General features: G+C 36.8%; 1 protein-coding gene across 2 annotated transcripts; it reads right to left on the reverse strand.

Moving 5' to 3' along the window:
* Nucleotides 1-372: 372 nt before the first annotated feature.
* RPF1 (ribosome production factor 1 homolog) lies at nucleotides 373-24,953 on the reverse strand. 2 transcript variants are annotated; one of them, XR_008199121.1, is made up of 10 exons: nucleotides 24,708-24,953; nucleotides 23,249-23,305; nucleotides 21,142-21,222; nucleotides 14,424-14,519; nucleotides 13,697-13,850; nucleotides 10,146-10,228; nucleotides 9,531-9,712; nucleotides 9,228-9,354; nucleotides 8,447-8,648; nucleotides 373-434 (listed from the first exon to the last, which is right to left on the reverse strand). XR_008199121.1 is itself a non-coding variant. In XM_052637039.1 (9 exons), the coding sequence occupies exons 1-9, from the start codon at nucleotides 24,933-24,935 to the stop codon at nucleotides 8,607-8,609; spliced, it is 1,050 nt and encodes a 349-aa protein (XP_052492999.1). In that variant the 5' UTR covers nucleotides 24,936-24,953; the 3' UTR covers nucleotides 8,427-8,606. The 2 variants fall into 2 exon arrangements, 1 of the variants encoding a protein (XP_052492999.1); XM_052637039.1 differs by lacking the exon at nucleotides 373-434 and having other exon boundaries at nucleotides 8,427-8,648.

Raw genomic sequence — 24,953 nt, forward strand, 5'->3', positions numbered from 1 at the left:
TAGTAGTCGAGTCTTAACTTCCAGCTCCACTTATTCACCGAACACACACTTTGAAAACGAATTCTTGCATAACTTTAATTGTAGGTTAAAGAAGCCTGTTTTGGAAACGTTTACTGTGTCTAAGATTACCACTGGGTGCCCTGCGCAACCTCGGACAAAGCGTGCATTTCATATCTGTTTTGCACTTTGCTCTGATTGACCTTGGGCATATCTCCTGGTCTGCATACCCGAAAAAGTAATTAGGGTGGACCAGTGTTATTTATTTTGGCGTCTGGTTAGTAGCACTGACCTTGTTCTGGGGTATTTACTTTGGGGAAAAAGTCGTGTGTGTGTTGATATGACAAGCTGACGTTAAGTGCTATTGAAGTTTCTTGATTTTTTAAATCCCGCGTGGACTGGCTTCTTTCTGGTGCACTCGGTTTACATGTGAAACACTGTAATTAGAAAAGAAACAGGGAAGAATATAAACCATGCACTCTGTTGAAAGAAACAGCCAGTTTCGAAGATTTTGATTCTTTACTCATCACACTAGTTTTTACTTCCCCTTGAAGTGTTTTGTGTTTTAAGAGTCTCTCCCTTTACCTATTTCCTTATGTAGAAATGCCAGGACCCTAGTTTACCCAGTTGTGGTCATCTCTGGAGGGAAGGGAAATTCCCGTCAATCTTGGGATGGGATTCCCCTCCTTTCCTGTCCTTAAAGTGCTATAAACTCCTTTGCTGTGTTGAATCCATTTCTCTCATTTCCAGATTCTTACCTCATCCAGTGATTAATGGTTAGCCTTGCCTGGATTTAACTCTGAAATCATTGCTATTATTCAGGTGTGCCTTCATCTTAGGTTGGAGTGGCCCAGGGAAGAAAAAAATGAGAAGGGGGGGGCCAAAAAAAAAAAGGCTGATTGAAAGCAGAAGTGTTAAGTAGGGGTATTTAGTTCAGTCTTAAAAGAAAATGAGTGTACTCTGAGGTGAAAGTGAAGTCGTTCAGTCGTGTCCGACTCTTTGCGACCCCGTGGACTGTAGCCCACCAGGCTCCTCCGTCCATGGGATTCTCCAGGCCAGAATACTGGAGTGGGTTGCCATTTCCTTCTCCAGGGGATCTCTTTACCTTAAAAACCCTAGCCCCTGCAATAACTCTCCAGCGAGGTGCCTTCCTCCAGTACTAAAGGTTTTGGTTGGAATCATTAAAGCCTTCACCAGGGTTTGGTTATAGAAATCTCAAGTCTAAATGCCAGGGCTGTGTGTAGCAAGGAGGAAAGCACCTCACCTTGAGGGAATTTAAATGAGCTTTTCTTTGGACATGTTGCAAAATGTGGTGAGTTAGATTTCATTTTGTGTTTCTGTTTTACCCATGACTTTTATAGATGCTTTTGTAGTGACATTTTACTTTTGAATTAGCACGAGTTTATTTTTTAAAAGCCTTTGTTTGAGTAGTTGATAGAAATTACCACAAATGCTTGACAAACTTCCCCAGTGTTGGTGACCATACACTTTGTTCCCAACCCAGGGCACTTTTGAGAGTGAAAGAGGGCACTGATAATTATGCCAGGATTATAGGGTTTCAACCTCTCTGATGGTTATTATTATAGTGTCTTAGGGGCTGGCAGCTTGTTTGAATTTTAAGCCTTTGTCTCCACTCTCCCCATTGATTGGAATTCTCACTGGTTATTTTCTCACTGATGGTTCCTTGGCTGGATCTCTTGTCACTGAGATCTCAATTTAAATGTCACCTCCTTGAAAACACTTAGCCACAGGTCCTGATCTAACAAACTATTCTTTTTTTTTCTGCAGATCATCTTGTCTCTTTTCATCTGAACTGTTAGCTCTGTAACAGGGACCTGGTTGTTCTTACATATTCTCAGGGCCTAGAATTATATTTGGCACATAGAGGTGATGAGAAGTTTGTGAAAGGGAGTTTAAGTTGGGAGTCTGCCTACATTTTTGGCAGGAAATTAACAGATTCTTTCTCATGTTTATGCTCAGTCATGTCCTAAGCATAAAGTCACAACTCTTTGTGACCGTATGGACTATAGCCCACAAGGCTCCTCTGTCCATGGGATTTTCCCAGCAAGAATACTGAGTGGGTTGCCATGCCCTTCTCCAAGGGATCTTTCCAGACTCAGGGATCAAACCCACATCTCTTATATATCTCCTGCATTGACATGTGGCTTCTTTACCGCTGAGCCACAGGGGAAGCGCAGTAGATTCTTTACTGCTGGTTAATGTGAATGAATGAAACCATGTTATAAGATAGTGAAAAATGATACCACTCTTCCCCCACTGTAGCTACACCTTTGAGGGGGAGCAGGGTGCCCATTTCTTGTAGTACTTGGAACCCAAAACTACTTACACAGTTGCTAATAAATTCATGAAACTCTTTATCCTGGGCTGGTGTATAAACCAAACAGATAAGCAGATTCCAAGAAGAGTTTAGATTCATCTCACGGTGATGGATCCGTTTATGAGAAGCTGTCATCTGCAGAAATTCTTTGTATAGAGAGCACTTGTGATGCCCTTAGCTCCCTTTCAGAGGCTAAATATTACCCAGCCAGATTGGACACCTGTTCTTATCCTTCTTGTGGATAGTTAAAACAGAATACAATAAATGATTGCCTTCCCCATCTTCCTAAACCACAATTCAAGCGTTAGGATACTATATTTGAGGCATCCTTTAGTCATTCATATTATATATCTGAACTATTCCGTTTATTGTTTTGGTGTCCTGCACCACGCCTTAACAGAATATATATAAATAGTAGATGTTGAAGTTGGTATAAAGTTGTCTTATCTGTGAAACCACAGAAGTTCTGTAAGTCCTGTTTGAATGGCTTTGTATATATATATGAAAATTATTAAGTCACATTTAAGGCAGTTTCTTAAAGGCAGGCTGCTCAGTAAAGTTCTTTAACTGAAGTTTGCTAATAATCAGCCTTTGAGTCACATGTCACTGAGCAGAAACTCATTGTCCAATTTTGTAACATAGAACAGCTGATGGTATGTAATACCAAGACACTCACAGCATTTTCTCAGTATACTGCTTTCAAGACAGAGTGATAGTTTACTAGCATTTTAATTTATTTTTACCCTATAATATCCTGTGTACTGCTTTTAATAAAAAAAAATTTGAGTACCTTCATGGTTACACTAGAACATCCTGTTGATTAGTAAACTAGCAAGATGTGCTATGCTTTGCAGATAAAACGGAGTTGTACTGTTTGTGCTTGTTTTATTTACATGGAGTGTTTTGACTGTATATGACTGTGTATCAAACATATGTATATGTTGACAGTATATGACTGTTGATGAGCTTCCTGGTGGCTCAGTGGCAAAGAATCCACCTGCCATTGCAGGAGATGCAGGTTTGATCCCTGGGTCGGGAAGATCCCTTGGAGAAGGAAATGGCCACCCAGTCCAATATTCTTGCCTGGACATGGACAGAGGAGCCTGGTGGGCTACAGTTTACAGTTGATGGGGTCGCAAAAGTCAGACATGATTTAGTCAGACACAATTTAGCCACCAAACAACAACAGTAAGACTGTTGACCTTCAATTAGTGTATATATTTTTTGAGTTGTTTATTGGCACATATTTTTATTTAAGATTTGAGAAAACTTTCATTAAAACACTCATCACCTCCTGCCCCCTTCCCCCACTGCTTGTTATATACAGGTTTCCCAGGCAGCTGCAGATTTGAAACAGTTCTGTCTGCAGAATGCTCAACATGACCCTCTGCTGACTGGAGTATCTTCAAGTACAAATCCCTTCAGGCCCCAGAAAGTCTGTTCGTTTTTGTAGTAAGACAGATCTTGACAAGGTAAGTTTCCTTAAATTAAAACAACAAAATTAGTAGGGATAACTAGTCAGGTTTCTTTCTTTGTAGCACTTTATAAGTTGAGCAAGCTCTTAGCATACTTTTGTTTTGCACTTGGATTTTCAAGTCTTTTTTGTTTTGTGAAGATTGATGAAATTTGCTGATTTAGTAATCACGAAGACTAGTTGTTTCTATTTTATCAGAGGGTTAAGTAGAGGATTTAATAACCATAAGAGGATATAGGGGTTACTAGAAAATTTCACTATTGTGACAAGCCATGTTACCCTTTATAGTATTGCCTAATGGTGTACTTTGGTGCCCCAAATACTAATTTTTTTGTACCTAGAAAATATTTAGACATTTAAAGAAATCTGCTGTGTTCATGGTGGTGACTTTTAAAATACTGTCAGTGGATTTGGATTAATTATGATCTACTAGAATAGCATAGACGGAGAAGGCAATGGCACCCCACTCTAGTACTCTTGCCTGGAAAATCTCACGGACGGAGGAGCCTGGTAGGCTGTAGTCCATGGGGTCGCTGAGAGTTGCATACGACTCAGTGACTTCAATTTCATGCATTGGAGAAGGAAATGGCAACCCACTCCAGTGTTCTTGCCTAGAGAATCCCAGGGACGGCGGAGCGTGGTGGGCTGCTGTCTATGGGTCGCACAGAGTCGGACACAACTGAAGCGACTTAGCAGCAGCAGCAGCAAAGCATAGAAAAGAAGTAGTGAGTGCAAACAGAGGAGATAGCTGCATAAGCTTAGACAGTGCAGGCATTTGGAGTTGGAGACAAAAGGTTTTAACTTTATTCTTTTTAGGTAAAGATTACAAGAGAAGGAAATGAAGTATTTAAGTTTATGGTGGGAGACAGTGGGTTGGTTTTCAGAGGATTAAGAAAATAAAATTTGGGTGGGTTTAAAGCATACTTCTATATGTTAACCTGTACCTTGCAGAACAGATGTCAAGGTGTACAAAAATGTATGTTAACTCACGAGAGGTGGCAAGACAACATGATGTGTGGATAATTGAAAATGGAATCTGGCCAGACAGCATGATATGTGGATAATTGAAAATGGAATCTAACTGTACTGCCTTCATGAAGTCATAGGACTTTAGTCAGAGCATTTACTTGTTATAAAGACAACTCTGTATATGTTACACACCCTCTGCAAATATTCTGACTCCTCACAGTGCAGGAAGCTGCTTCCTAAAATACATGTTGCATAGTTGTGCCCTCCCTAATTAAATTTAGTAGACTTGGGAGTGTCCAGGAAGTCTGTATAAGTAAAAGCATGTCTCTAGTAAATACCATGATTAGTTGAATTGGTAAAGGTTCCAAACCCAGAGGGGAAGAAACCACCTTTGAGTTTAAGGAAGTAATTCTTTTCAACATTCAAGCACCTTCATATTTAATAATTAAAAAGTTTTTTGCTTTTGGCAATTTTGAGAAATTCCAAAATTGTTATGGTTCCTCTTGTATTTTCTTTATAAGTTTATTTTCATTTAAAATACTGGTAAGTGTGGCTTCTTAACTGGCTGTTCATAGTTTCATTTCATAGAATACAGATCAGTGCCTAATTAACTTGGCTCTGGTTGGGATAAGAATCCAGATTTCAAAGTAAAATAATGGCTATTAATCCTGGCAGTATAGTAAAACCTGCAGGTTTATGAATATTATGATTTGAAGCACTTTTGGCTAGGAAAAGTATTTGGATGTAGAAGCATTTCTTCTCAAACATGAATGTAGCTACAAGTCACGGTGTTAAAATAGAGATTCTAAAACAGTAGGTCTGGGATATTATACTGATGTTGGCTGTCCTTGGCACACTGAGTGGCGTCGATGCAAAACATCCATATTTAAATCTGTATTTGTCTTCACACTCATAACTTTTAAAACTATATGTGTAATTTAAAGCATAGATATTTTAGCAATAAATAGTCCAGAGTATTAAAATAGAATTTACCATGACTTGCACACCTAGAAATAACCACTGTTAACAGATGTTTCCTTTAAAGACCAAAAAAAAAAAACAAATTATTGAAAAGTGATTATAGTATGCAGTTTTGTTTTTTTGAAGTTGAATTTTCTTGTTTCATTTAATAGTCTGTAAATTCCCTGGTGGTCTGGTGCTTAGGCTTTGGTGCTCTCACTTAATAGTTTTTGTAAATGAGATTTTTCTGTGGTTATACTATAACTTAAATTATACTTCATCAAATATTGAGGTTTCCAAATTTGAGGCTACACTGAGGTGAACATCTTGGTACCGGTAAGTATACTCTACACATTTCTTTAAAATAAACTTCTGGAGGTAAAGTTATTCTGTAAGGAATGACATTTAAAATTTAATAACCTTGGTAATATTGCCAAATTAAACTTTGCTGTTCCACCTGGAGTTTAAAGAGTACTTTTGGCTGAGCCCCTGCCAAACAGATCACAGACTGTTTGCTACTATTTCCTGCCTATCTCAGTTTTGTAATTTGCAAAACTTGAGGCTAAACATTTTCACCACTGATTCTGTTTATGCTTCTTGTAAAACTTTTTGTAATGAAGTAACAGAAAATTTTAAATCAGTATAAAAACCCAATTCTTTACTATCCTGAATTAAATGGTTTACCTTGTTAGTTCTGAGCTGTGCAGCTTATGGGATCTTAGTTCCCCAGCCAGGGAGTGAACCTGGTCCCTTGGTAGTGAAAGACCAGAGTCCTAACTATTGGACCACAAGGGAATTCCCAACCTTGTTAATTTTTATAAAGAAATGATACTTTTTCTACCTTTCCATATAAATAACTTACTCTGGCGCTGTTATGCCCATGTATTTATTGTTTTATAGTTCTAAAATCCAGCTGTTATTTTTAAGGAATAACTATTAGTGCATTATTTTTGAGATTTGTGTTAATCCATAGATTGTTCAGTCATTTAAATTGTTGTATTCCATCATGTTTATAAACTTTAGTTTATTTATTCATTGTCCTATTGAGTTGCATTTAGGCTATTTGCAGTTCTTTGCTATTAAAACACTGCTGCTGCTGCTGCTAAGTTGCTTCAGTCATGTCCGACTCTGTGTGACCCCATAGACGGCAGCCCACCAGGCTCCTCTGTCCCTGGGATTTCTCCAGGCAAGAATACTGGAGTGGATTGCCATTTCCTTCTCCTACTATAGTCAAAGCTGTGTGTATATTTTTCTTTGTGTATAGATTTATGTGGGTAAATAGAAGTGATTGCATCTTGCTCTTCTCAGCCGTTCCTCATTTTCTAGAGGTGTTCAGATATCTCCCATCGTAAGAGATTTTTATATTAACCTTTTTAAAAATTAGAATCTGCAGTGTGTGGGTGTTTTTTTTTTTTTTTTTTGATATATTGGCAAGTTACTCTTTAGGTCCTTTGATTCAGGCGTGTTCTATCTGGTTTCTCATTTCCTATCCACCACCCCCCGTCCCCCGCCCCCCCCCAAAAAAACCAACTGGGATGTCTTTAAAAAAAAAACAAAAACAGGCTTAGTGCCTGGTTTAATTGAAAGCACTTTATAAGTTGACATTCAAATAAATACCCTAAAAGTGATGTACTGTAAGATGTACTGCTACTCATAAAAAAAGCTATTGTTCTTATGATACCTTACCCTAATTCACTTTTTCCCTTTTTCCATTTCAGGTTTTCCAGACCACGTTTCATAAACCAGTGAATATTCAAAGGAAAGCTAAATTTGAAGCCTGTACAAAAGCCTCTCTGTAACGTGCCATACTATACAAACTTCTACTTTTGTCAGTCCTTAATGTCTACCTCTCTGAATATTCATAATTTTCTGTTTCACAAGGGCAATTATTTTATATACACTGATGGCAATATACAATAAAATACTTAGTATAAAAATTTTATGTATTAATTTGTTTTGAACACTTAAAAAATGAAAATTTCCCCATCATACTTTAAAGTGGTTAAATTTTTAGTGTTCTAACAACTCATCTCATAACTTTATGCCATGTATTTAAAATAAGATTACTAGAAAATTAAAGACTGCAAAGTTATTTTTTTAAGGTCAGGAGAAGGCTGCTAATAATACTAGTTTCTATTCATGAGTTACTTACATGGTTAACTTTTTAATAAACTCCTTTGTTGGGTGTTACTTTGTATTATTTCCTTCATATTAGGTGGCTCTCCTAATAAGGACAGTAAAGACTAGACATAATTCCATTTTAAGATGTGAGAAAAATTTCAGAGCCTGAGTTAATTCCTGAATGGAGCCCTACAGTACAATGTAATGAGGTAAAGAAGTACCAAGGAAAAAAGGAACCAAAAAAGTAAGCATCAATAATTTGTAACTTTTGTTCTAAGTCCTTAGGAAACCATCTTGCTTTAAAACTTTTTATCCTTCTTGAAAGGCTTAAAGAAATGTTAAAACATCTTAGAAACCTGGTCCAAAATATGTGTTTTCAGGAAACAGAATTGAAACTATGAATACTAGTCTGATAGAAAACCAGTAGGTTACACAGTATCTACCAAGCATTGTATTTCTCAGCAGCCCACATGTTCCATGAAAGTACAAATGGGAATGTTAGTTTGAATCTTGATTCCAGTTTATTCAGTTACCTAAAAATAAGAGAATTAGATTTTAGGAAACTTATAAACTCTTAACAAAATTACCTTTTTATTTGCTACATAAATAGTGGTAATTCATGGCACTTGATACTTTGTTCAGAGATGAAAGAAGGTTTATGAAATCGGTAACTGCCATTTTGAAAAGTCTTGTTTCATAAACTCCAGACAGGCGTGTTCAGCAGTTTAATACTATCCTCTCAGTCCTTTATAAATGGAATTTTCTTCTACTTGTATCCATTTCCTGGGGCTGGGGGGGGAAAAAAAAAGTTAACATTCTGTAGGTAATAGTGCAAAACACTCTTGGTTTGTCTCTGAGACCGAATTTAAGTCTTCAGGTCCGTGTGTGTGTGTGTGTGTGTGTGTGTGTGTGTGTGTGTGTGTGTGTGTGTAAAATTTTAAAGTCAGGCCTATGTATTTTTAAAGTATCATTTTCATTTATGATTTAAAATGATCTCCAAACTTCTCTGTAGCAATAATTCTCAAGCGTGCAGCAGAATCATCATAACAGGTTTATAAACAGACTGCTGGCCCACTCCCTAAGCTAGTGATTGAGCAGGTCTGTGGCCCAACAGTTTGCCTTTGTAACAAGTTCTTAGGCGATGCTACTGGTCCACCTTTCAAACCACTGATCTTTAGGGATGTTTCAGGTGAACCAAGGTTAATCTCTAGACCAGAATGCTGTATCAGAGATTAGTTTTAACTCATGGGAATAAATGCACAAGCATAATTTAAGGTATAAATACTCAAAACTTAAAGTGCATGGTTTTATTCTCATTCCATCCTTTTTAAAATTGCCTAACTGGCTTTTCATAGAGTAAGCACATACCTTATGCACCCATTCATATTCTCCATATTTAGAATCAAAGGTTCCTTTCTGAAGAGATCTTAATTTTAAGGTAAAACGTGGTCCCAGTTCCTGAATTCCCACTTTCTTTTCACTCTTGAATATGTATCTTAAAGAAAAAAAGAGTTAAGGAAATCAGTCTGAATGAACCCAACTATTCTTTAATATATCAGTTTTAATTTCTCATCTACAGTACTTGTCAGAATACATTGGGAAACAGGTTTATGTAGAAAACATGTTTCATAATGGAAGTCAGAGTCCAAGGAGTTAAAGTACTTTCCTTACCTGTGAAATCTGAAGAAGATATAATCCCGTTGATTGTGGAATGTGGCAACCTGCCTTCCAATAAACTGAGGATTATGGGGAAAGAGAGATGCAAACATACGTCCAATAGAGTGACCCAGTCGTGTTGTAAAATTGTTCAAAATTACTTCTGGTATGTGTTCTGTTGGGTCTTTGCCTCTTCTCTAGAAAAATGATGAAAAATCACAACAGTGGCAAAAGTACATCTCATTGCAGTTTCAAGTTTTAGAATTTACATGACATTGAAACATTTTAGTTATCTTAATGATAAATTACTATAGATAATGTCTCTGATCTGGGAAGATCCTACATGCCGTGGAGTGGCTAAGCCCACGTGCAGTTACAGAGCCTGTGCTGTAGAGCCCTTGAGTCACAACTACTGAAGCCTGTGTACCTAGAGCCCATGCTCCACGAGGAGACAAGCCACTGCAAGAAGCTGGTGCTCCACAACTAGAGAGAAGCCCCCACTCACCACACAGCATCACAAAACCAACCAGCCCCACCCCCAAATTAAATCAATGAACCTACAGGTTATAGCATTTACTAATCAGACACTGTGAGGAGACCAGTGCCAGTCAAGGAATGCATAAAACTCACCTTTATTTCTTTACGCAGACGAACACTGCTCATTTTAAAGTGAGCGGTTGGGCCGCTGGGCAGGTGACTCAGAATTAATCCATCTGTTCACAAAGCTAAGGACACACTGAACTCTGTAATCTAAACCTTAAGTTGTTTAAATAACTAGTCCTTTGTATACCCAAAGGCTCCTAAAATCTGTAGGTAATTCACCTATTAGGTGAATAGGTGGATGCATGTATTCCTTTGACTTGATTTTCACACCATACCCAAAACTCTAAAGACATAATCAACCCAAATCTTTCACAAAGATTATGTTAAGCATTGAAGTAAGCGAAAAGAGCTAAAATCCACTACTATAATACAGGAATAAGGATAAGATTCTAGCATAACTGTAGCACCACAAATGGAATATAGTCTGTATATACATTTCATACATTTGTAAGGCCAGGATATGCAGTTTTCAATATCACGTAAGACCAGCTACATCTGGAAATCAAGGTTATTAGTGTTCCCAAGAGACAAGGTCTTAATTCTTGGGATTACTGTACTACAGTTTAAAATCAACCAATTAACCCTTACAGACCCTACAAACAGAATTAGGCTATAAACTAAATTATAAATGAAATATAAGAAAACTACCTACAATCAAGGCTGGCCGACCAAGGGCTTTCAAAGTTTGGAATGCAGCTCAAGCCTTTGTAGCACAACTTGATTCTTTCAAATACTTAACCTTAAAAGGAGGTCAGAACTAGACTTATAAGTATCTGCACACAATGTAAGTTTTATAAAACAGATGTTGCCATCTTTAAAAGACATCAACATTCTCCCATTCATCTATTAAATTAGAAACTATGGTGGTTATCATCTTCACCTTCCTCCTCTGCCACCACCAGATCCTGTTTATTGCTTTTACCTTCATAAATTCCTCACTTCAATAGCTGCCTCTTACCCCAGGTGTTACTGTCTTATTTGAGGTCCTTGAGATTTTTCCACCCAGATTAGGAACAGTATCCTGCTTGGTCTGACTTCTCTTTCACCACTTCAAGTACATCTGTCTCCTAATATAGACTAATCAAGTTGGATTTAGGCCTTGGTTCTGTAAGTAATAAGCTATGGGACTCAGCCGTGCCATTGTAGTTTCTCATAGCTTCTTATGTGCTAAGTGAAAACCTAGATACCTTGATAGTTTTGCCAGCTATAGGTAGTTTGAAACTACTCTCACCACAGACTCATCTATAGATTAAAAACATCAGCACAGCACTCATACTGTGGCTCCGCACTACCATTTTATTAATAACCTCCTATCTCTACATATTGTTTTATAACTGGTAGACACAGACAGTCTCTCTAATACACCATAAACAATCCTATCATGTGTTTTTTGCTTATGCTATTTCAAGTATCTACAGTATTTTACTCATCCATTAAGGCCTGCTTCAAATGCCATCTCTTTTTACAGACAAAATTAAGCTCTAAATATTCTCAGCTCTCACTGTTACTATAGCACTTGTCATTTGAGTTTTAGTTACACAAATGCCCTTCTTCCCAATGAATCCATTAACTCTAAAATCTACTTCTGACAGATACTATGCCTACTACACAGCAGATTATCAGTAAATGTTTGAATTCTTCCCTTCTCTTCAAGGTTTGGCTATACTCATGAGGTATAGCCATAAGTATTTCTGTATCATTTGTACTACCAAAAAAAAAAAAAAAATCAAAATCTTAAGGGGATTAAGAGAAGTAGAAGTCATTTAACCTAAATCAAGGCTTGAATCTTTTCTAGAAATTTCCACTAAATTGTGGTTTGTGTCAAAACAAAGTATAAAATCCAAATGTATCAATTCCTAAGTACCTGCACTGTACAAAAGGTGTTACTTATGTTATTCCTAATCTCTAATACAAACCATGCCACATAGGACTCATCCCGATTTTTAGTAATGATTTTAGCAATGAAGAGTTTGAGAAGGGTCAGGTAGATTCATTCAAGTACTACATGGCATATCTAAACTGGGGTGGGATTACACCTGAGTCCTAGACCTTAGCTGTTAATTTGCAGTCAGAAATATATAGAGGCATTTTGTTACCACTGATGTGAAAGTTACTTTGTTATGACCTACTCAAAAGGCCAGGAATGTAAAACACCCTATATAAGCTGCTCTCTACATCGAATTTCCATTTAGAAATAAGGAAGAGGAAAAAAGTGAAAGGAAGTACTGCCCCAAACAGGAACAAAGGTCTTGAAACCTCATTTGGGGTGGGGTGGAGGTGGGGACGACATGTTTTAAAAAGGCAGGGATTAGTACCTTCAAAGCAGATCTCTTCTGGAATAGATTAAGTACTCAAGACACTTTTTTTCTAAACTCACAATCCAGCCAAATTATAAAATGACTAACAATACAAAGCTAGTTTAGTCTTAAAAGTCTCTGAAAAACAACTGGTGCAAGGGGATACTTGCAGAAGGAAATGGCTACCCACTCCAGTGTTCTTGCCTGAGAAATCCCATGGACAGAGAAGCCTGATGGGCTACAGTCCATGGGGTCGCAAAGAGTCGGACATGACTGATCAAGTGGATGTCTTTAATTAACTTACACTGAAAACAATAAAAGCCATAAAAGTTATTTAGATGGGAAAAAATAGATTGTAAACCATTATTTTTTAAAAAGCAGTGTTCACTGATTTTTAAAAATATGTTATCCTGGCAGCACGGAAGTACTAACCCCATTGTTTATAAATCCTTGGTAATTTTAATAATTTTGACATTCAGCTGGCCACTTTTAAAGTTACTGAGTTCACAGGCAATGAGTAAGTAAAACAACATCAATGACAAAAACAAATCCAGGGATCCTTTATGTGATCTCTTATCTCAAAATAGGAAGAAATATCTAGGATTGAGGTAACACATTCACCTTGGATCTGAGACTCATAGTAAAAGGATAGATTATTCTTGGTATCTGCAATACATAATATGGGCCCAAATACCTACTTCAAAAATGCAATCTTGTGACACCACTTCTGGCAACACAAAATCTAGCCATATCAAAATAGCTGCAGATCCCCAACTGGGAGAGGACCTTCATGCCTCTATCTTTTCAAATGGTTATGTTTTTGCAATAGGTATTTTTCCTCTGCCTTACTTCATTCACCCATATCCACCTAGACAGGGTTTAGGCGTCTTTTTTCTGTCAAGTACTTCTTCCCTAATGTCCCCAGGGCAGATTTTTACCAAAGTTTCTACTGTATACTATATTTCGCTCTGTAATTGTACTATGTACACAATATTTTTGTTTCTTTACATATCTATTTTATCCTACTAGATTATGAATTCCCCGAAGCTGACTTTCTCTGTTTATCTTTTACTAACAAATAATGTCTTACTTATAGCATGGGCTTAACAAATGCTTGCAGAGTGAAAAGGAAAAATCAGTTCGGAGTCTTGAATAGAGATATATAATTCTCTGGTTGAACAAATTATGTTCTAAAAGTTACAGGAAACATATTCTTTTAAATATATCTTAAAAGGGGGTGAAGGGGAGACAAGAAAACGCCTTAAAAAGAACAAAGGATACTTGGTATTTTACGATCTTCATTAATAACAATCAGGTCTGTGAAATCTCTTGAGATGCACTGTGGAATAATTTTTTTCAGAGCCAGTCCTCTTCTGTAATAAACATGCGAATTTGGTATAACTGTAGAGAGCTGTTCACAGAGTCGTACTGTTCTCTATAAAACAAAATAACAAAATCCTCAAAAATCAAAAAGAATAAAAATCTAAGTGGCATATATTTATAAGGAAAGAAGTAATCATTATAGTGTTACTAACAGAGAGCAAGGCTAGGGAAGAATGAAATCCAAACAGTTTCATCCTCCATCAAAGGCTGATCTACCTAAAGCAGTCATTCTCAACTAGGGACAATTTTGTCATCAAGGGATGTTTGGAAACATCTGGAAACACTTTTGGTGGTCATGACTGATGGTAGTGGTAGAAGCTGGCTGCTATCAGTATCTAGTGGATAGAGGCCAAAATGCTGCTAAACATCCTATAATGAACAGGACAATCTGAACAATAAAAAAATCCAGCCCAAAACGTTTAAACAGTGCTGAGGCTGAGAAAGCCTATCATGAAGAATCACACTTGGTGAACCTACATCACATCACTGATACATTTTATTTAGTTTATTTACAGACATTACCTAAGGCAATTACTAAAAATTTAACTCTTCTGAATGAAGTTATTTTAAATAACCTACGTAAGAAAATTAAGAATTCAACAACTATAGTAACTGATATGTTTACCCCATGAGGTCTATCTGACGTAGTGATGAGAATCTTGGGAGAAGTCTGTCTGTTGAAGTAAGAAGCAAATTCATCTGTAGCTTCATCATAAGCAACCTGAAAACAGAAAGAGAGATAACTTTACATCAAACACTCTACTGGGCCAGCATTTTACAAGCAATTCGAATAGGATTCTGTAACACTGGGTTATCTAGCTGACTCGTGATTTAAAGAGGGCCCAGGAGGGACAGGTTAATGGCAACATGAAGAGGTTGGATAATTTTCTAGCTGAAGAATACTAATATGAAACTGGGAAAAAAAAAGTCAAAAATAATTTCAAGAAATTGAGATGCATTCATTGAAAAACGGATCCATTTGTGGGCAAGAACATCAAGAATCTTGCCTAGAGCTACTCCATTTCCCATGTCAACCTGGGTGGTGAAAACAGTAACTGTATCAACTTCAGGACTAATGGTAAGCGAGAACCAGCAATCCTGGATCCAGAGGTGGTAGACCAGATTCGAGGATGGGCAGGCAGGTGGTCTTGGACTTGGACTTGGCTTTGCCAGTCCAAGGTTACAGGCCTAGTTCAGGGTAGGTATGGATCAGCCAAAACTTTAAATGAGAGCTCTGGAAGTGAAAAAATCATAGACGAACTGACATAATCTCTCCCCAAATCCTTGACTGACAACTAAGCTCCACATGAGAGAGACCTGAGAATCCAGTGCACGTGAAAGACAAGGGAGACTGGAGAAATGGCTGCAACTTTGAAAGCCTTCCTCAATCCACACACACCTCAGGTGGCAGGGGGAATGTATGTCTTAGGGGCCCAAGGTTTCACGATGCAACCTCTACCCAAATCACTAGCTGGCCACTGAGTCACACAAACACAGGAAAAATCTCTAGGAAGGAAGGTTAAAAATAACACAAACTCAGCAGTAGTGTAATGCTACTGTCAGAGAGATTCCAGTTTAAGTCCAGACAAGTTACTAAAACAACAACAATCAATAACCTGTAAAAAAAAAATAATAATAAAAATAATCCAGAGTTACTGCAATGTTTTCTAAAAGTGTCCAATTTTCAACCTATTAAATATACAAAGAAACAGAAAAGTATGCTGTATAATCAGGAAAAGAGAAGTCAATAAAAACTGACTGAAAGGGTCCAGATGGTGAATTTAGTGACAATTTCAAAGCCATCATAACAAATATACCCACGGAATTAAGGAAAAATACAGGCTTTTTGTTTTTTAGCCTGTAAAAATACTATAAAGTAGATCTAAGATGCAGAAGAATCAATAATCCTGAAAACAGATTACTAACGATCCAATCTGAAGCATGGAGAACATAATCATAGCAAAAAGAGCAAAGCTGCAGAAATTTTTAGGATAATGTTAACCATTTCAACAGTGTGTTAGGAAATCCCTCAAGGAGAGAAGAGGGCAGGAAAAAAAAGTATTTCAAGAAATAATGGATTAAAAACTTAACTGACAGGTCCAAACTCAACAAACATTAAGTAGAATTTAAAAAAAGAACAATACCTAAATACACTAGTGTCAAACTGGTAAAAGCCAAAAACCCAGAAAACTTTAGTAAATCATCTGGTTTTAGTAAAACCAGAAAACTTTAGTAAAACTTTAGTAAAAAACCAGTAAGTCATGACTGGTTTCTCAAAAGAAATAGTGAAGGTCAAAATTCAATGGAACAAGTTCAAAGAAAAAAACAGGTCAACCAAGGATTCTATGTCCCACAAAATTTTTTAAAAAATAAAGGCAAAATAAACGCTTTTATAAAGACAAAAACTGAGATAATTAGATCTCAGACCTGCTACAAAACAAAGGCTTAAGAAAATCCTGCAAGCTGAAAAAGAATAATACTAGATGATCCAGAGGCAGGAAAGAAGAGGACTGTAAACAGGTAATGATGAGGGTAAACATAAGGCTTTGTGGGTGTGTTTTGTGTGTAAACTCTTAATTTTTTTTTTTTGTAAAACACGAGGATGTTTAAAGTAGTAATTACAACACCGGGTTTATAACAGACAGATACATAACAACATGTGCTGACAATTAACAGCATGAGTAACAGTGGAGGTCACAAAGCTATACTGGTGCAAACTTGCTGTATTTTACCAGAATTGTGTCAGTATTTACTAGAAGTAGATTGTGATAAATCATTCTCCAGAACAGATCTTATGCTAGGACATTTATTCAGTTGAAAAGGACTGAAATGAAACAAAATATGTCCCAGACCACAATAAAATTGAATTAGAAATCAACAGCAGAAATCAGGGAAATCCTCAAATATTTGGAAATTAAGATACTTCTTGAAAATTGTAAGCCAAAGAAGAAATCACCAGAGAAATTAGAAAATATCTTCAACAGAATGAAAATGAAAACATCACAAACACACCAAAATGTATGGAAGGTGGTTAAAGCAGTGCTTGGGTGAACACCAGAGTTTTATATGCTTATATTAGAATGAAAAAATAAAATCAATAATCTAAGCTTCCATCTTAGGAAGCTAGAAAAAAGAGCAACTAAAATCCCAAGTAAGCAAAAAGAAAGAAAAAATAAGGATGGGACGGGGGGGAACTAATGAACTAAAAAAATACAACAAGCAAGAAGAAATCATCTTTCATTAGAAGAGGTACTCAGATGTAAATGATAAAAGGAATCCATCTTAAAACTTGTGGGCTATAGCAAATGTGAATTTTATGACCATAATTTCTCATCATAAAAAGATGAAAATGAATTAATCACATAAAAAAATAGAATAAACTCAGAGTATAAAAGAAATAATAAAGGTAAGAGGAGATATAAGTGAATTAGGAAACATTTAATAGACAAAATAGTAACTTGAAAAGAATAACAAAACAGGTATGTCTCTGGTGAAAGCTCAAATAAACAAGATTAGGAATGAAAACAGGGTATTACTTCAGTTTCACTCATGAGTATATTCTATCTAAACAATGCATTTAACAAACCAAAACAATATTTTAAGAAGATAAAACACCTTAACTAAATTTGATTTACCCCATGAATAGAACAGGTTTAACACTAGAAAGTCCATTTCATTTATTAAATTACTGCAATAAAGGAGAAAACTGGATATTCATCTCAATATTTGCAGAAAAGTATATAAATTATCTTAATATTTGCAGGAAAGACATCTAACTTTCTAATTCATTCATTAAACAAACAAAGCAGCAAAAAAAAAAAAAGAATGGAATTTCCATAACTCATAAGGAAAATCTACCATTAATGACACATACATTAATGATGATACACTGGAAGTATTCTTTAAAATTAGTAACATGGCATAGAGGATAATGCTGCTTTTTAAAATTTATTTGACATTATGGTGCGATTCAAATAAGCACAAAAGAAATTGTTAATGGTTTGAAAGAAACAAACACATATTTGCAGAAATGATTATCTAAACATGAAATGAAAACATTTAGAAAAATTATTAGAAGCAAATTCTACTGATTAAAAGATCATGATTCAAAAAGCAATCTCATTTTTGTAAATCAGCAAATCAGATAGTTTTCAGAGACATGTGATTTATACTATCAAGAAAAAAAATACCCAGATACCCAGGAATAGTTGTAACAAGATTTATGTGTATAACTTGTATGAAGAAAACAATGATATTCACTGAAATACATTTTCAGTATTTAAAGGCCCAGTGAAGCAAAATTTGAGATACCAACGGAACATTTCATGCCAAGATGGGCACAATAAAGAACAGAAATGGTATGGACCTAACAGATGCAGAAGATATTAAGAAGAGGTGGCAAGAATACACACAAGAACTATACAAAAAAGATTTTCATGACCCAGATAATCACAATGGTGTGATCACTCACCTACAACCAGACATCCTGGAATGCATATCAAGTAGGCGTTAGGAAGCATCACTATGAACAAAACTACTTAAGGTGATAGAATTCCAGTTGAGCTATTTCAAATCCTAAAAGATGATGCTGTGAAAGTGCTGCACTCAATATGTCAGCAAATTTGGAAAACTCAGCAGTGGCCATAGGACTGGAAAAGGTCAGTTTTCATTCCAACCCCAAAGAAAGGCAATGCCAAAGAATGCTCAAACTACCACTCATCTCATTCGCTAGCAAAGTGATGCTCAATATTCTCCAAGCCAGGCTTCAACAGTCTGTAGACCATGAACTACCAGATGTTCAAGATGGATTTAGAAAACGCAGAGGAACCACAGATCAAACTGCCAACATCCACTGGATCATGGAAAAAGCAAGAGAGTTCCAGAAAAACATCTACTTTTGCTTCATTGACTATGCCAAAGCCTTTGACTGTGTGGATCACAACAAAATGTGGAAAATTCTGAAAGAGATGGGAATACCAGACCACCTGACCTGCCTCTTGAGAAATCTGTATGCAGGTTAAGAAGCAACAGTTAGAACTAGACATGCAACAACAGACTGGTTCCAAATAGGAAAAGGAGTACGTCAAGGCTGTATATTGTCACCCTGCTTATTTAACTTCTATGCAGAGTACATCATGAGAAACGCTGGGGTGGATGAAGCATAAGCTGGAACCAAGATTGCCAGGAGAAGTATCAATAACCTCAGATATGCATATGATACCACCCTTATGGCAGAAAACAAAGAAGAATTAAAGAGCCTTTTGATGAAAGTGAAAGAGGAGAGTGAAAAAGCTGGCTTAAAACTCAACATTCAACTAAGACCATGGCATCTGGTCCCATCACTTCATGGCAAATAGATGGGGAAACAATGGAAACAGTGGCAGACTCTATTTTTGGGGGCTCCAAAATCACTGCAGATGGTGACTGCAGCCATGAAATTAAAAGATGCTTGCTCCTTAAAAGAAAAGCTATGACCATCCTAGATAGCATATTAAAAAGCAGAGACATTATAGTACTGTCAACAAAGGTCCATCTAGTCAAAGCTATGGTTTTTCCAGTAGTCATGTATGGATCTGAGAGTTGGACTATAAAGAAAGCTGAACACTGAAGAATTGATGCTTTTGAACTGTGGTGTTGGAGAAGATTCTTGAGAGTCCCTTGGACAGAAAGGAGATTCAACCCAGTCCATCCAAAGGAAGAAAGTCCTGAATATTCATTGGAAGGACTGATGCTGAAGCTGAAACTCCAATACTTTGGCCACCTGATGTGAAGAACTGACTCATCTGAAAAGACCCTGATGCTGGGAAAGACTGGAGGAAGGAGGAGAATGGGACAACAGAGGATGAGATGGTTGGATGGCATCACAGACTTAATGGACATGAGTTGAGTAAACTCTGGGAGTTGGTGATGGACAGAGAGGCCTGGCATGCTGCAGTCCATGGGGTCGCAAAGAGTCGGACAAGACTGAGTGACTGAACTGAAACAAGATATATATACATACATACGTATATACTAAGACTTCCCTGGTGGTTCAGACAGTAAAACATCTGCCTACAATGTGGGAGACGGGGATTCAATTCCTGGGTTGGGAAAATCCCCTGGAGAAGGAAATGGCAACCCTCTCCAGTGATTCTTGCCAGGAAAATCCCATGGATGGAGGAGCCTGATAGGCTACAGTCAATGGGGTCTCAAAGAGTTGGACACAACTGAGCCACTTCACTACCTACCTACCTGCATATTCTATATATATATATATATATATAGTATATATATATAGTATATATATATATAGTATATATATATATAGTATATATATATATATATAGTATATATATGTATGTATATAGTGGATATATATACACACACACATAGGGTTGGCCAAGAAGTTTGTTCTGTAAAACAGTCTGTAAGATGGCCCAGAAAAACCCGCATGAACTTTTTGGCCAACCCAATACTACCTAGATTCTGACACTGATCTGATTTAGTATGAGTCACACTTTTATACAGAAGATGTAAGATCCAGGAAGATAACACTGTTGAAGAGAGGGATTTGAGGATGGGAATGGCGAGGGGCATCTTTCCCTCACAGCTATCAAAACTTACCATGAAGCTAAATAATCAAGAAACTAAAGAACCAATCCAGTAACAAGCTACCAAAAAAAAAAAAAAAGACTCAGCACATATAGACAACTAATATATCACACAGCACTACAATTTACTATGAGAAAGACTACTACTTCAAAAATGGTGCTGGGAAGCTGGTTATGTAAGAGGGAGAAAGAGGGAAGACTGGAAGAAAGAAATTGATTTCCTTTCTCACTCTTAATAAGAGAAATCCATTTCTGATAATTAAGTACATGAATGTGTACCTTGACTCTTTCACTGTACTGTTGCAAACTAAAGGGAAAAGTGAAAGATTATCTTGAAACCAAGAGTTTTATATGGACACACGAAAAAACAGCATCAGATTACCTTAGTTGTCAAAATGTCTAACAAATACTACACAAATATATAGTAAAAATTTATGAAACAAGGACTGCTTTTCAAATGACATTAAAAAACACTGGAAAAATTATTCATTGAATCACAAATAAGTTTATCTAAGCATAAAATACAATACCTTCTGAGAAAATAAATAATTTATTTCCTTTTTCTACAGCATTGTTGGAAAACCCAATTATGAAATAATCTTTAACAAATAGTAAGATAATATGCCAGCATTATAGCTAAATCAATCCATTATACAATTTCACCAGCTAGTACTTTAAATTAAACACTGGCATAAGAACAGATAATTTATCAAATGTGATTATCCAAATTTATTTAAGACTTCTAACATTTACCTCTTCATCATTAGGATCTACTATGGTTTCATCATACACTCGCTGGTTGTCAATAGTCTTGGGTACAGGCTTTGGTGGAGCCTAAATAAAAGAAAAAAAATGTTAAGTCTGGGAAGCATTTCACATTAATAATTCTGCATTATGCTCGGGGAATAACAAAAATCTGGAAATAATGCAAAAACTCAATCTGTTTCTCATTCAACCCACTGGTACATCAGTCCTAGTAACAATATTGAGTAAGAGGCTTTTTAACTCTTTAAGCACACAAATGCACTTACTGGAAGAACTGCTGACAGGATAAAATGGTTTAAAACCAGGCAAATAGCACAAAGAGAAAACGGAATTAATAATTATTCACGAAGATGAAAAATATCAGACATAACAGAAAAATCACAAAGGTACATATTTAGGTAGCTTGGTTCGAATACTTTCAGAAAACTATTCAGAAATATCTTACAAAGGCTACAAATCTGTATCTTTCTGCTGAACTAGTAATTCTAGTTTAGAGAATTTATGGTAAGGAATGAAAAGGGGAGCAATTTATACAAAGAAATATGTATAATCACTATGGTTAGTGGAAATGAACACTAAATAGGGCAAATGTCCAACAACAAGATAATGACTATGGCATTGCCAACTTAATGGAATAGCGTTAGCATCAGCAATCACATACACTCAGCTTAGATCAAGAAATTGTGTAAATGAAATTTTAAGGAGCAAGAACACAAAACTATAACCATACACTGATTAAAACTAATCTAAAATATATGTACACTAACAGAGATGAATATGACCTGACAAACTATTCAGGAATTCTTTTTCATTATTTTATGAAATGAATATTAAGTTTTAAGTAATTTTTTAAAAAGAGGCAGTTCTAGATCGTCTATCAATCCAAAAACAAGAATGGTGATATTTTCAAATGGTGATCAGCATATTAATTTGCTATAACTGATTACTGAGTTAAAAAGAGACTAACACTGCTTGATAGGATTTTGCAGGTGAAAACAGTCTTAATATTGAAATTTCCTGTGATTTAATCTAATACTATTGAAGAGAATTCATGAAAAAGTAGTATTTAGTATACAGTTTATGTATATAGTCTGTATTTTTCCCTTCCTCAAAAATGTTTATTATTACTTGGTACTCCATCTTAAGTAAGAGATGGGAGGAGGGGGAGTTGAACTTTTTAAAAATTTTGCAAGTATAAAACGCAACCTGAAGCATTCAATAGTTCTTTTAAAATTTTTCAATAGAGAGATTTCACTTTTTGTCAGCATCACAAAAACAGCTAAATCCTTTCTTGATGCTCTTTTCTTTGCCACAATCCACTCAGGTGTTTCACCTTCCTCCTACTCCCCATTCTCACTCTTCACAGGTTTATACCCTCTGTGTCAGCTCTCATTCTCACACATCCCAACCCTACAACAGAAGAGGCTCTATTATTCCTTTCTTCAGCCTAGCATAACAAAATGCCTTTGCTTGAAGTCTGAAGAACTCCAGTTACAGGCCTATGGTGGGGATCTTCTCCATTCCCAGTCAGGGATAATGTGTCTCTGCCTCTCAAACACATGAAGTTAAGTAAAATAAGCAAGCTGGAAGTATATATACCATTTTGAAATTTTGAAAACATGCATGCAAAATACCACTACTACTGTATTTACTGTTTATGCACACAAACATAATAGAGGAAACAAAGAAGTGCATGGGAATCATAAAAAGCAATTTCATGAGTTATTGTCTTTTTTTTTTGACTCTGCTTCTAGACAAAAGGGATCTTTGTTCCCCAATCAATCAAGGATCAAACCCTTGCCTCCTGCAGGGCAAGTGTGGAATCTTAACCACTGGACTGCCAGGAAGTCCCAAAGAGTGGTTGTCTTTGGAGGGGCAAGCAATCAGAAAACACCACATAAGACACTTGAACACTATTTACTAATGCATAATTTCTTGAGTAAAGGATGGAAAGGGGTGTGCTGTATTGTTTTTACATCATTTTAAACATTCAAAATATTTCATAATAAATCTTAAAATAAAGTGATTCAATGTAAATATCAGGGAACATTACTTAATACAAGATATAAAGCAGAGGACTAAAAATTTTATTTACCTTATCACCAAGAGCCTCTCTCTCTTTTTTAAGTTTTTTCTTAGCTGCCAACTTTTCCTAAAGGATTTAAAAAAGAAAAGAACAATATTGAGCAACTACTAGGTACATAGCAAACACATAATGAAATTACTAATGCTATGAATATTTAAACTGACCAGTCTTAGAACTGTATTAAAATAAACATCCAGACTTAGATTTTCACACCCAACTTATTGTAAACCAGATGATCTTGCTCCCTCAAAATAATCTAAATTGACAAGTTTGAATATTTAAAATTTCATTAGCTTTATCTTTTACTCTAAAGCCTCAAATAAAGTGAAAGTGCAAAATGTATACTAAACAAGTTAACAAGCTTTTGTTATTTTGCATTCCTAACAAGTTGCAAACTAAAGAAAATTTATGGCTATTCTGGTGGCCTCTTTTGAAAAGCGCTAAAAATAATGAGTTTTCACATTGTTTACAATAAATCCATCACTAGTTATTCAAACATTTTATAATCAAAATATGCTTTTATTATTCAGAATCTGCAGGGTGTACTGTAAATCTGTAACTTCTGGGGACTTCTGAACAGGATGCTTGACACACAATATAAAATAAAAAATTTCTTTTCCCTAGCGCCTGTTGATCCTCAATCCACCAGGTCTCCGATTAGAAATTACAGACCCAAGAAATCTAGAACACCCTTCCCCCATACGTGCGCACCAAAATGGGTTTTTTGTCCCTTCCAGGTACTCCAATAGCACTTTGTCACCTACGACAAATAAGACACTGTGTAGGGCCTTAACAAGTCTAGCAAGAGGCAACAGGCAAGTAAAAAGAATACTGTGTATGAATTTTCGCGATATGCAATAAGCAACTTGGTTCCAAGCAAGCGTAATTTAACCACAAATGAGCACCGTGACTTTGGGCTTTATGTGTATACCTCCTAGATTGGTATAAGGACAATGCGGGAAAGAGTAAATCCAATTTCTAGAAACTTTACAGTCTAACTTCGGTAAGAGCGGCTACAGTAATCAGAGAAGGATCCTTTTGGATATTTGTACTGCCTGTATTGCAGATTTTAGGCATTAACCAACGTTAGGTTGACTGGGGAAATAGGAGACGAAAATTCTTGCCTTCTAAGTCTGGCGGGGGTGGAGGGGGCAGAGGAGCCGGGTAGGAAAGTAATTTTTTATACTAGCAGAGCAAGAGTTCTTGCTTTCTTTCGCAACCAAGGACAACAGAGCTGGCAAGGAAAGCAATCCTTGCTGCTCAGACGGAAAGCTGAGCCGAGAGTGTGGTAAAAATGAGGGTGCATGAACCAGCGCAGGGCTGCTTGGCCCCTACCCCTTCCGGATTAATAAGCGCCGCCCGCGACCCGGGCAGGGGTGCCCGCGCATGTGCATCGTCCAGCCCGCCCCACCCGACTGGCTCTAGAGCGACACCGCGCACGCGCCCTGGCGACTCCGCCGCCTCATACCTTCCGCTGCTGCTGTTTCCACCGCGTGAACATTAAGTGTCGCCGCTGTTTGTTCTTAATTTCCGAAATGCTGAATCCTGGAGGAAAGGCAGCCGTCTTTGGGGGTTGTACCCCGCTTTCCGTCGTCCCATCCTCACCGACTGCAGCCTCCTGAGCTTCTTCAGTAGCGGCTTTGCGTTTCAGGCCTTTCTTTCCGCTGCCGCCGCTCTTGTCTCCGGCCTTCGCCATGGTATTTTTGCTCCTTGT

The sequence above is a fragment of the Budorcas taxicolor genome, chromosome 3, assembly GCF_023091745.1.
Source record: "Budorcas taxicolor isolate Tak-1 chromosome 3, Takin1.1, whole genome shotgun sequence".
NCBI classification, from domain to species: domain Eukaryota; kingdom Metazoa; phylum Chordata; class Mammalia; order Artiodactyla; family Bovidae; genus Budorcas; species Budorcas taxicolor.

Bases quoted from the DNA above. Each gene is read 5' to 3' on its own strand.
- RPF1 (XM_052637039.1), bottom strand. From the start codon at position 24,935: ATGGCGAAGGCCGGAGACAAGAGCGGCGGCAGCGGAAAGAAAGGCCTG. The intron at 21,223-23,248 runs GTAAATAAAATT...TCTTTTATTTAG, and splicing joins GAGAGGCTCTTGGTGATAAG to GCTCCACCAAAGCCTGTACC. The intron at 9,355-9,530 runs GTAAGGAAAGTA...TTTTTCTTTAAG, and splicing joins ATCTTCTTCAGATTTCACAG to ATACATATTCAAGAGTGAAA.